The 13,319-nt window shown below is 45.3% G+C and overlaps 1 protein-coding gene across 1 annotated transcript in view; it reads left to right on the plus strand.

Annotated features, from left to right (window-relative positions):
• The window catches only part of GLB1L2 (galactosidase beta 1 like 2), a 949,835-nt gene that overhangs the window by 612,567 nt on the left and 323,949 nt on the right, over positions 1-13,319 (plus strand). The window contains exon 13 of the mRNA XM_078681819.1: positions 2,508-2,654. Within this exon, the coding sequence (XP_078537945.1) occupies positions 2,508-2,654 (147 nt within the window). The remainder of the gene's footprint in view (positions 1-2,507; positions 2,655-13,319) is intronic.

A 13,319-nucleotide genomic window follows, 5' to 3' on the forward strand; every position in this document is an offset into this window, starting at 1 on the left:
GGTGTTCCGAGAGCTCTCTGGCACCCCATTGCGGTCAAAGGACCACATCAAACAGCACGCTCACCCATAGGCTGCTGCTGTCTACATTCACACGGTCCCTGCACATAATAAAGAAATTACTTATGTGGCACTAACCCTGCACATCTGTGTCACCACTAACACCTACAAAGCAAAAAAATCAGTCCTAAACACCTGATAAATCCAAATTAAATATTCTTGCAGTGGAGAGTATGCATCTGCCTCAGAGCAGTAAAAAAAGAGGGAGGGGAATTATGACACTGAGTTACATGGATTGAGATAGACTGGTTGTTCGGAACTACAAGAATTCCTAAGTTTTGTTGAAAAATTTAGTGTATAGTCTGTATTGAAACCAATGTGTTGGCTCCTGTTGGAGATTAAAGTGTAGAAAGAAGGCACAATCCTCACCTGTGGTCCTGTCATAGGATGGAATTACAAATATGTACAATATTGCAGCGGTCAAAGCAATATAAATTCCATTATAAATGTGTCTGAGGATGATGATGATCATAGTTCAAATCTCCAATCTCCATGATTTGTTTGAGTGCGCCACTAACACCAAAACCGGTGTCTACTACTGTAATTGGTGAAATTCCATGTAACAAAATATCTTCCTACTGGTTTTTCCACAGTGTTATAACAATATACCCATAATGGCCTTATTTCCTTTAAGACATGCTTTGAACAATGCGCAAGTGAGGTCTACTGGCTGTGTCTTACTTTTTTATAATAAATAGATCAAATGTAACCTGAGATAAAGTATCTTAGTGAACAATAAAGCATATAGCCTTTACCATTGGCATGACACCATAACCAACCCCGTCTACTTAAGTGCTCATAAGCTGTAAACCATAATGCACACCCTTAGAAATTACTAAACCTCTCCCAAAACAACCTAACAACGATTATCACAGTGAAAATCTTCTTCTCCTAGAGTTTGTCAGAGGGGTGATAGACTACCAAAACCCTTAACTATTACGCCAATCTGTGAGATTTTATGTAGTAAAATACCTGTCTACAGCATGTATCACAGTGTGAGAACAATCCATTGTTAAAGGTTGATTGGCATTAATAAATACTTATCACAATTAATAAACCAGGCCTACCTGCCTGTGGTTTTGTTTTAACTTTTCATAATAAATAGAACAGACCTATTGCATCACACATAACTTTTCCTATTGAACCAATCATGCCTATTTCCTTTAACGCTGGCATGTCACCATAACCAACCCTAGCCTCCTATATTGAGCGCAAACTTTAACACAAGGCAACCATACAGCTGGTAAAGCAAATTACTCTCTCTCCTCAGAAGGCTTAAATAAGATTATCACAGCATAAATATTGCCATGGCTTGTGAGAGGAGTAACCAACATCAAAACCCTTACCTAATGTGGTAATCTGTGACATTCCATGTAACAAAATACCTTTCTGCTGGCTTTAATGCAGAGTAATAACAATACAATTGTAAAGGCATAATCCATTAAACATATGCTTTTCATAATACATATGCCAGACCTACTGCCTGTATCACCATTTTTCATATTTCATATTAGACATACTAATGACTCCCAGAAAATGATACAATAGGGGCTAGCTCTGGAAGGAGGTGTCACCTCCCTTCGGCAGGAAGTCACATGGGTGTTGTCCCAAAAGGCAAGCTTCAGAGGAGAAGCTGCCTTTGAAGGGCAAATGGGTAACACTTGGGAGAGGGGCTGCTCCATTGTTCAGGCAGACAGGCTGGCACTAGGGACAGTGAGAGGGGAAACAATTTGCCAAACTGGTCTATGCATGTAGCCCCCTTGGTAGCCTCACCCCAGGGTTGGGCTAGGGAACTTCACAGGCCAAGAGAAGGTTCCTGACATATTGGATGTGGGCAACATGGATCATCCTAGGATGCCCAGATGCAACATTTCTCAGGAAGTGGTCATCAGGTGGGAGGGAACCTGGTAGCCCATTGGCTGCCAACAGCATCCTTCCCTGAGGGCATTTTCTGAGCATAAGTAGGGCACTCGTGGCACCCTGAACTCAGATCTCGACTGGACTGGAAGAAGGACTGAAGAAGGACTGCCTTGCTGCACCGTGGAACCAGCAAATGCTGCACTGTCGTTGACTGCATCTGCTGCACCTGGTGACTAGCAAAGGAGAGGGACTATGCCAGCTCTGTCCTGCTCAAGGGAAAGCAGTCTCCAGAGCTCAGTCAAGCCTAGAGAACTCCCAGGACCAGCTGACTGACCCTTAACTATCCAATGATGTTTGATTTTCTTTCTTTATTGCTATACTCAGTACAACAATTTGATATAAAAAGAAACACTAGAGGTTTTTTCCCTGTTTCTACCATATCTTACTTAAAGATGTTCCTTCGCATAGCTCTAAAGATCCTGTCTATTTCAGACTCTTAGTTGTCATTGACTTTCCTTGACAGTCATCACTCATTTAGTGCTTAGACAGTATTACTCTCTAAGTTTCTTGTTTGCTTGTTTCTCTTACAGCCATGTACATCTGAGGAACCCATAAACATGGAGAACCTACCAGTGAATAAGGACAATGGGCAGTCCTATGGATACACACTGTATGAAACTGTGATCTACGGAGGAGGACGATTCAGCTCTGAGGGCAACGTCAGAGACAGAGCACGGGTAAATGGTCACTGTAACGCGAAGTAGGGAAACACCTCTGTGTCATGATGGTTTTGTTAACTTGTTGGATGAAAGTAGGTTAGGTATTGACACCGGATCCCCACATCTGGTTAGGTTCGGAAGTATCAGCTTTTTATGTTCAGGTATTTTTGGGCAAAATCAGCCAGATGTTCTGTTGTTTTCATTGAGAAAATTGTGGTATTTTGGGGATACAGTTAGCTAGAATTGTTGTTGCTTTTATAGCTTGCCTGGTATTATGTTGGCTAGCTAAGCTTTTTCTGACAGGGAGAGGTGTGGCGAAGCGGCTAGGGCGACTGACTCCGGAATTCGGGGAGCACGGTTCGATCCCCGGCACTGGCGGCAGATTAGCCCAGCACCATGTGACTCTGGGCAATAGCTTGCTTAATCTTCCCGACGGCCCCCAGCGCCTAGAGACCCTTACGGGTGATTGTGCGCTTTACAAATGTGGATTATTATTAATATTATTAATTAGGTAGGCCAAATCATATATAGGCGGTGGAAGACTTCTTTCAAACGTAGTATTGTATGGGTTATCACGATAGCTGCGTGGGATCAGCCTTACTCTGGATTTATGAAAGTTTTGTAATCACTTGGTTACAAGTTAATTATATGCTTCGCAGACTGTGCTAATGCATTACCAATTTTTAATCATAAATATCAGTGTCAAAGAAAGGGCAAAGTAGTCTGCATGCAGCACCTACAAGTCCTGTATACTGTACTGGCTTTCTCTGAACGTCCACATGTTGTAGGGTTACTTGATGGCTCCATGTCACCAGGACACCTGGTTCCCATCCTGTGATTTCATTTAACAAAGCATAGTATTTAGGATATGTGGTCCTGACTCAATTAAATTTAACAAATTGGGCTTGAGCCACTGAAAATGATGATTTGTGAAAGTAAAGCAGAGGACTGCAAAAGTTGTGTCTTGGTGACTTGGCCTCATCTGGTAACTCTATCCACTTCTTCCTCTCCTTTGGAAATCATTCATTTATATTCGTGTACTCCTTGATAAAAAAAGGACATTTCATTCTTAGTATGGGTATGCGCCGTCTGGATGAATCTTAAAGGCTCCCTAATGCCTCCAAGCTTCTCCTGGGTAAATTGCAAATGCAAGGATGAGTCTTGAGGTTGATAGGCAATTCTCCTCAAAGTGCAAAAAGGCCTATTATGTCCGTTCCATACCAACATCAGTACAACATGACAACATTGAGGGTACAACACAACAACACTGAGGGCACAATATGGACCTGCCATTACATCAAGACTTCTGCATTGTATTCAGATAAATGAAGTATACATTAATACATATTTAAATACATGTAAAATTAAAAAAATAAAGATAACTCATTTAAGTAAATGAAAATGTGTTCCAAAAAAGAATAGAAGAGGTTTAAGGGATTTCCCCCATGATATAAAGGGTTAGTCAAAAAACTTGCTTATACATTTATAAAAAGAGAAGGGTAACTTTTATATTATAACTAAAATTATATTTAAAATCAGGGTTCCTTTAAAAATACTGTCTGGGTCGATAATATCACATCTTCAAAATGATGTGATAGTTCTAACACCAAAAAAGGTCAACTTAAAAATTATTATCTGAGACTGTGACAAAGACTGCAGTTAGGTTGTGGCTCACTGAAGAAGTGGTTCAGTAGAACTGTGGGTTGTTGGCATATATCTTCAGACTACATTTTCAGCCCAGTTTATGAAGAAGCAATTTAGGAAAACCTGCTCCTTATCGCAGCAAACACAAAATTCTTATTTGGGTGGAATTTTAAAATAGTATATGATCAAAATATTGATTCCTAGTGGCAGCATGTAGAAAGACTCCAAATAAGAAATCGTAAATAGCGACCAATAACGATTTATAATTGCAATTTCTGATTTGCAAGGTACTAAAATGGATTCATAAAAGTGGTTGTAGCTTGTGTACAGACGTCTACCACATACATTGGTATTTTGAGAACTGGCCTATGCTCGAATAGGTCAGTTAACAAACTACAGAATCGTAATGGGCTGCAATTGACCTACCTCATCAATATTCATGAGGTAGGTTATAAATTGCATCTCACGTTGATTGGCCACATTCACAGGGATAGTGGCCTGCTGGGGTTAGCAGACCACCATGTCTGTAATTGCTTTTAAATTAAGCAATCTTTTTTCTTTAATTGCAGCCCATTTTCTGGATGTATTTAAAAAGTGAAGAGTTACACAAAGCTGATATAGGAGTAGGCAGTGTTCCCATGGACCACAAAAGGTTTTCTGTCCACATTCGCAAAGGGGAAAGTGTTCTTTTGGGACCCCATACCAGTTTCCAAATGGTGTAACATCTCCTTTTAAGTTGTTGTAAAATGTTCATGTTTTGTATCTGGATTTTGGTTGCAAATCATTAATATATACCATAAGGGATCGGTATTTGGAAATGACACCCTTAACATGCCACTTCCAAATATGCATTCCTAGTGGTTTCCTAAAACTTTTTAACAATCCAGGAAAACCTTTTCCAAATCCTTAAATGAGTGTAGTACATTTAATGATCACAACCAATTATCTTCCACCAGTAGCTCTGCACCAGATACCCCCAGTTTGCCTCCACGGTTCATGGTTTCTTCCTCACACCGAAGATCTAAAATCTGACGACATCTAGTTGAAAACATGAATACTCAACACCAAGCGAGAATGCACCACAAGGGAACGCAGTGAGGACATATGCAGCCCTCGAACCCAGACACTGTTGTGACTCATGCATGCCTTTTCACCGTACCTGGGGTCGATCATAAATTAACCTCAAGGCGATTATTATGCTGTATCCAAAATGTGAAAACATGTACAAGAGCTTTTCCTTTTCTTTTGGTTGTGAATTCTTGCCGACTACTAGTCAAAAATCAATGTAATTACAAGATAAGTTTTCCTGTGTCGATTTACTCAATGTGTGGAAATATGAAAAACAAATTAAAAAAATTGAAACAAAATGAGTGTAGTACATTTAAAAAAATGATTAATAATTTGAAAAACTATCTGATTTACCGAATCAGAGGGTTTGTGAACTCTAAAACCCTTTTTGCCTGAGGTCCTAAGTTAAAAATTAGTACCTCACAAATCCTTTAATGCATTTCACAAACTATGCATAAACCTGGCTCTCAGGGACCCTTGGACAACCATAAATTCAATTGGCAGGGAAGTTACCTTGTATTCCTTCCCTTCTCAGTCCTCAACTATAGCAAATCGATTATTACCTGCAAGCATTGAACTTATATTAATCTCTGATCATGGATGTATTGAACTCACACTAAGTGGCTGGTTACAAGTTGTGTGGAGATACCACTATTCTCAATTATGAGATTACTGGGTATAGTCTTGCACCTGGTAAATACTTCTTACTTTCCACTCACAAATTCCACCTACTGAAGGAAGATGGAATTTTGAATTTGTGAGCCAAAACGAGCCCTGATTTATGGAAAGTTTGCACTCCAGCTAAAGAACATAGTGCTCCAGCTAGGAGTGGTTTAAAAAAATATAGTAAGTTCTCCTAGGGTCCTGAATTTAATGGTGCAGGAGATCTTTTTGTTTTGTTTTTAAATGTTGCTGGGGGGCTGCTATACACCCTGAAGCAACCCACATCATAAAACAAAAAATCCCTTGCTGGGCGAGGCAGGGCTACCTAGTTAGAGCAGTGATTGTGGAATACGCAGCTACTCTGCTAATTTCACATTCACTGTTTTATTATTATTATTTTTTCTTTTTAATTGGCGGGCATATGGTCCGCCTTCTTGAGCCAAAGTTATTGGAAATAAAATGTTGCGGATTTCCTATGGTAAATAAGTCCTAACTATAACTACCGACTGGCGACCGCCATATATATATATAAACTCCAATTTCTCCCGATGTAGAGAAAATAAGCACTAACTGGGTAGCGTTGAATGGATCTGTTTATTTCTTGAACAAACGCGTTTCGGCAGTCTGCCTTCTTCCGAAGAAGGCGGTAAAAAAGGGGGTGGTGATGGACGGAGCATCTGAACCAATCAAACACTCACGCCCAGTCAACAGATCTGGGTTTAATCCATCACCGTTCTTTAGCCCACTCTGCCACCCCAGTTCAGACATGGCCATATGCAAATCAGTCTGACCCTGTGCCTCATGGGAACAGTCCAGCCCAAACTGCCAAGCCATGCCTTCCCTGGACCGGAAACAAGCTTCCTAGGACCGGTGTCTGGCATTTCAGCCATCTTCAGCCAGGCTTGCTTGAATATTAGCGGAAAGCATCGCCGCCTGATAGCACCCGTCCACGAGTGCCCCGTTTGGATGCAAGTGGAGTGAGAATATATATATACCTCACGTCATTGGGAGGGCCGTAGCAATATAAGGGAGGGAGTTGGAGTAACAACGCCAAGCTGCGGCATCTGGGGAAGGCTCATCCGAGCCGAAATGCATTATGCCATACTAAGCTTTCAATAAAAGGACTCCCGCCGAATTCCCCGCTGTGTCCTCTGACCTCTTTGATGGAAGGGGTCGTTTTTGTGATATATATATATATATATCCTACTGGCTGTTGCCAGTAGGTAGTTAAAGTTAGGACCTAGTTTTCATAGGAAAAGCACTTGGCTATATCTTTGGCGTAGTTTAACCAATGTGCATGAAATTTTGCCAAAAAGTGTCATGGTTGGTACTGTTGATTGGGAAAGTTTGTGGGTGATCTGTGCAGTGGAGACCGAGAAGTTGGGGCACACAATAAGGTTGCGTTTGTAATGTTAGTTCCCAGAGGAACCTTTAGCCACCTCTACAGCCCTAACCGTTGAACTACATAAGGTGTCAGGGTGGAGATACTCTGACCCCATGGTTGAGAAAAATAGGTGTTAGTGACACAAGTTATGTATCCAAACATGATTTTTTTAATCGCTTGCGATATTCGCGACAACGCCGTGACTGCCAGCATGGCCCCCCGTGTGGAACGACATTCCTGGTGGCTAAAACAATGAAAAAGTGGAGGGGGCAGCGTGTCCGCCCTCTTCAAACCATATTAGGTCCTGTAGACCCCACCTCCCTCAGCCAAACGATATATATACATATATTAAGGGGAGGTGGTAGTGCAGCTCCACTTCTCGAACCAAATTACATAGTTTAGGAAGGGGGCGTATGGCCCCTCTCCCCGACCCTTCTTGGACCTGGGGACCCCATCCCCACCGGGGGCACACACAAAGCTTAAGTTGGGGGCCCAGCTGGCTCCCCGCATAGTGCCACAGCAAGCACTGCTCCCGCCCGGAGGGAGCAGCTAATTATGCACAAAGAAGTTTCTGTTTTGTTTGAGAAATCTTATTATCAGTAATGTATTTGTATATTTAATTTGTATTATTTAATAATTATGTTATAATCATAATTCTGTTTATATAGTTTTTTTCTCATTTGTATTCTAATTTATATTTGTTTTAGTATATTTTTTAATCATTACATTTTTATTTAATTACAATATTTATCTATTAATTGTAGTGTATAATTATTTCGATTTTACTTGAAGTTATGTATTTTTTTTTTTTATCTTTTTGGTGGCTGGTGATCTTTGAAACTGGTGGGGCATAATACATGCACTGAATGCCAGCCAACAAAGTGAGCTAGCCCAAATTATTTTAGATTCTTTTTTTTTTTTTTTTTTTTTTTTTTTTTGGGGTCAAAAACTTTTATTGAGCAACAAAATCAGGGTTACAGAGATGGGCCTACAACTTCACGGGCTGGCCGCTAAAATCAAGGCACAATGTAAGAAAAACACTTGCGGCCACTCCGGTGGTCAGGCACAAATCGGATAAAAATGTCGCCCAAAGTATAAAACAAAATAAGGCATTTTTCTTTTATACACACACCGAAAAACAACAAAAAAGGCGAATGCATAATAAACGGAGTCAGCCCAGGAGGAGGAGGGGAAACCCACGAATCAGGAATATGAAATCATAATCAGAAGGACAAGGCAGGGTGGGGGGGACAGCGGGGAGGACAGGCAAATCAAAGGACAGTATACGAAATTTCAGGAACGCCAGCCTAGGGAGATAAGGTAACATCGGGGGCGTCAACCAATGGAGGAGCACAAATGTCTCCGCGATAGGCGTTCCACTGACCCCAGATCTTCGTCCATGCCCTAGGTCTGCCCCTGGCTGTATAGACCGTCTTTTCGCGGAACATAGACCAGTCCATGTTTTCCTCCCACACAGAGGCAGTGGGGGGCCTGTATGAGCCCCAGAGTTGCGCAATGTCCCGCTTCGCAACCATATACCCCACGGTCGCCCATCTGGTCTGGGCCACAGAATAGTCGGTAGGTTCCCACACGTTCAACAGGCATCTTCGGGCCTCAGGCACTAGGGCAATTCCCGTCACATCAGCCATCACCGCAAGCACCTCAGTCCAGTAGGCAGCCACCCTCGGGCACTCCCAGATAATGTGAAGAAATGTAGCACTCATCCCGCATCCACGCCTGCATAAACCATCCGGGGAAAAACCCATCACAACCAAACGGGGACCAGTAACATACACCCGGTGGAGGATCTTAAGCTGAACCAGACGGAGACGGGCAGGAATGGCGACCTCTTTCGGAGAAGACAGTGCCGACTGCCAATCCTCGTCATCCAATTCCAGCCCGTCGCCGACCCAAGCCTCCCTAAGTCGGACAAGCAAGTCAGCGCGATTATGAATCAGCTTCTTGTAAATCAAGGAGATAGTGCTATCGGGGAGGTGGCCATCCAGGATATGATCTTCGAGGGGGGAGGACTCGGGGATAGCGGCACCAGGAGTCAGAACAGAAGCAAGGGCATGACGGACCTGCAAATATCTAAAAAATTCCCTATCACTCAAGTCATAATCGTTCCGAAGGGCCTCGAAGGACTTCACCGTTCCATTCGTACATACGTCACCCACTCTACATATTCCAATCATATCCCAGCGGTCAAAACCCTTCGTCGTCCAAAGACAGCCCAGACGCTCGGAGGCATAAAGCGGAGTCGCCAACGTCATTCGATCCTCCCATCCCAGGCTTACATTCGCAGCGCGCCACACACTAACCGCAATCCTGGTCGGTCCCGTAAGATGGCGCCCAGCCGACCTGGAGTAAAGCGCTCTATTAAAGTCCCCTCCCGGCAGCTGGAGTCTATCCATTTCAAAGGCCGGATCCCGACCCGGGGAATACATTGAGTGGTTAATGGCAGACAGTTGGGTAGCCCAATAATATCTCCTGATATCAGGAAGTGCTATGCCCCCGTCATACCTAGGGATGGTGAGCTTCGCAAGGGCGATACGTGGACGCCCGTCCCAAATCAGTTGCCTCTGTAGACTCTCGACCTCTCGGAAATAGGTAGCGGGAATGTCATCATAGGAATTCTGAAGTGCATAAAGGAATCGCGGCAAGGACATCATCTTGAAAAGGGCAGCTCTGCCCAGCGGAGACAGAGGCAATTTACGCCAGCGAGCCACGTCCAGCCTCAGTCTAAGAAGCGGGGGAAGGAGATTACGTTCAAACCGGAGCGACGAATCCAGTGTAATGAAGATCCCCAGATATTTGAAGCCAGACTGAACAACCTGGATAGGAAATCCATTCGGCAACGGGGGCAGAGCACCCGAGAGAACATATACACAGGACTTAGCCCAGTTAATAATCAAACCAGAATTTTTACCAAACGAGGTGAGAACGTCGAATAAAACATTTAACGATTTACGCGGGGAAGTAAGGTAAAGAAGAATGTCGTCCGCGGAAAGCGAAACGCGGTCCTCAAAATCTGGGGACCAACGTATCCCCTTGAGTGAAGGTTCCCATCGAAGCCACGCAGCCAGCGGCTCTAACGCGAGAGCAAAAAGTAGCGGAGACAAGGGGCACCCCTGTCTGGTCCCCCTACCGAGGGAAAAGGGAGCAGAAACTCGACCGTTAACCACAACTGGCGCCAGGGGGTCGGTGTATAGCAGCTTCACCCATCCAATAAACCCCGGGCCAAAACCAAACTTCTCAAGAGCTGCCCAAAGATAGGGCCACTCTATCGTGTCAAAAGCCATCGAGGCGTCCAACGAAGCCAAAATGGCCGGCTCCGTCAGAAGCCCCGCCCTCGCAATGGCTCCGTGGAGGCGACGCAGATTAAGAGCTGTGTTACGGTGCGGGATAAATCCGGATTGGTCCGGATGAATCAAGTCACTAATGACCGTCAGGAGGCGAGTAGCCAAGAGCTTGGCAAGAACCTTGGGCTCAACATTCAACAGGGAGATAGGTCTATATGACGAACAAAGTTCCCGGGGTTTACCCTCTTTAGGAATAACAACGATCGTAGCCAGGCGCTGGTCATAGGGGAGAGTACCCCGCTCACGGGACTCCGAAAACATTGTTCGAAGATAGGGCGCAATCTTATCAGGACGCAGTTTGTACAACTCGATTGGCAATCCATTCGGGCCCAAAGCCTTGCCCGAACGGAGAGAGCGAATGGCAGTCGCTATTTCGTCCGTGGAGAACGGGGCCTCCATAGAGACCCGCTCCAAATCGGAGAGGCAGGGCAAAGCTATATCACGCAGCAAGAGGCGAGAGTCGTCCGCCTCCCGTTCAGACACAGGGGAATAAACCGCGCGAAAGTAGTCCGCAAAACATTCCACTATTTCAACCGGGTCCGTCACTTTCACACCATTCGAAGTCTGAATCACCGGCACCACTCGATTCGCCCTCTCCTTCTTATCCAACCAAGCAAGCAATTTACCCGCTTTGTCCCCAACATCATACAAGCGACCCTGTTGCTCTCGAAACATCATTTTAGCCGCATCTGTGACCAGAGACCTATAGGCAAACTGCTTCAGACCCAGGGCATGGAGTTTGTCAGGAGTAACAGTCGATTCCAGGTCAGCCTCCATCTCAAGAATTTCCATCTCAAGATCCACCACCTCCCGATTCCTCGCCTTTTTGGTTTCAGCAATGAGAGACAGGGCCTGCCCACGAATCACTGTCTTAAAAGCCTCCCATAGGGATACCGCAGAGGAGACGGACCCCTCGTTGTCTAGAAAATAATCGTCCAGGGACTTAATCAAAAGACCACGGGTCTCAGGGGAGGTCAGGTTGATAGGAGCCACCCGGCCCGCCGCCTCCACCCCCACATCAAAGCAAAGCCAGAGCGGAGAATGGTCCGAGATGCCCCGGGGGAGGTGTCTAATCTCCCGAACAGCCGATGACTGTGCAGCTGGCATTAGGAAGTAATCCAGTCTAGACAGACTCCCATGGGCCCCAGAATGGAAAGTATATTGAAGCTGAGTGGGGTGCATAAGTCTCCAACAGTCCACCAAACCAAAAGTATCCAAAAAACCACCCAGCCATAGTTGGGCCGAAGGAGTGTCCCTAGGGGGGTAACGATCACTCAGACCGGAGAACACAGAGTTAAAGTCACCAGCCATGAAAAGAATACTATCAGGGAGGCCCAACAACACTCGGCCCAAATCGGAGAAAGTAGAGGTCTGCAGGCCGGGGGGCACATAAACGGCAAACAGAGAAAGGGTCCGGCCCTCATATCGTCCCACGAGGACGGCATAACGCCCCCGATCATCAAGGATCACATCATCTATCGCAAGGGGAAGGGAAGCCCGGACAAGGATGCCCACCCCCCTGGAACCCGTAGTAAACCCTGAGTGCGCGACAAGGCGATAGCCCCACCTATTCATTGCACGACAAGTATTGCCCACTAGATGGGTCTCCTGCAGAAAAACAATATCGGGAGACAAACGTCGCAGGCATCGCAACACCACCCCCCGTTTTATACGATCCCCCAGACCATTGACATTCCACGAAATAAACCTCAACCCGCTACCCCCCATCCCACAGAGTGATGCAGGAACCATCCCCCAATGAGCATGACATTGAAAATTCCATTAGCAAGATAGAGTCGCCTTGAAAAAACAAAACACAAACTTCAAACACCCCACCAACCCACCCCCCAACATCCAAGAAAACACCCCCCGCCCTGCACCCCTGCAGTAAGCTAAAAAGCCACCCCAACATGCAGTGTGCCTGTCGCCCAAAAACCCCCGTTCTACAAAAAGACCCCGGAGGAGGAAAGGCCCTGTCCCACCCGCCACCCCGACAGAAATAAAGAAAGAAGAGAACACACCGAAAATAGAGGCACTGAAGCATGGAACCCCGGAAGAATTCACATGGCACGGAGACAGGGGCATAGACAATAAGTTCAGCTCTCTACACCACCCTCGGCACCACCCGGGTGTTCAGTGGGCTCAGTCCAATTAGGCCGGTCCGGCAGAGAGTCCAGCCAGTCATTTACGGAATCAGGCCGATCAAAGAAAAGGGTCCGTTCATTGTACTCAACTAGCAGCCTGGTAGGAAAAAGCATAGCGTATCGCAGTCCCAAGTCCCGGAGACGTTTCTTGACTCCACGGAAACCCATACGCTGTCTCTGCACAAGCTGTGAGAAGTCCGAGTAAAAGTTCACCGTGGCATTCTCGAAGGCCACCGGGCCCTTAACTCGCGAAGCCTGCAGGATAGCGTCTCGGTCCCTATAATGAAAGAGTTTTGCAACAATGGGCCTCGGCGGGGCGCCCGGCTTGCCCTGGCCACCCGGAACACGATGGGCACGTTCCACCGCAAAGAATTTGCTCAAGCCAGATGGAGAAAGGTAGTTCTGTATCAAGTCCTCA

Source organism: Lissotriton helveticus, chromosome 3_1, assembly GCF_964261635.1.
Source record: "Lissotriton helveticus chromosome 3_1, aLisHel1.1, whole genome shotgun sequence".
In the NCBI taxonomy this organism is placed as follows: Eukaryota; Metazoa; Chordata; class Amphibia; order Caudata; family Salamandridae; genus Lissotriton; species Lissotriton helveticus.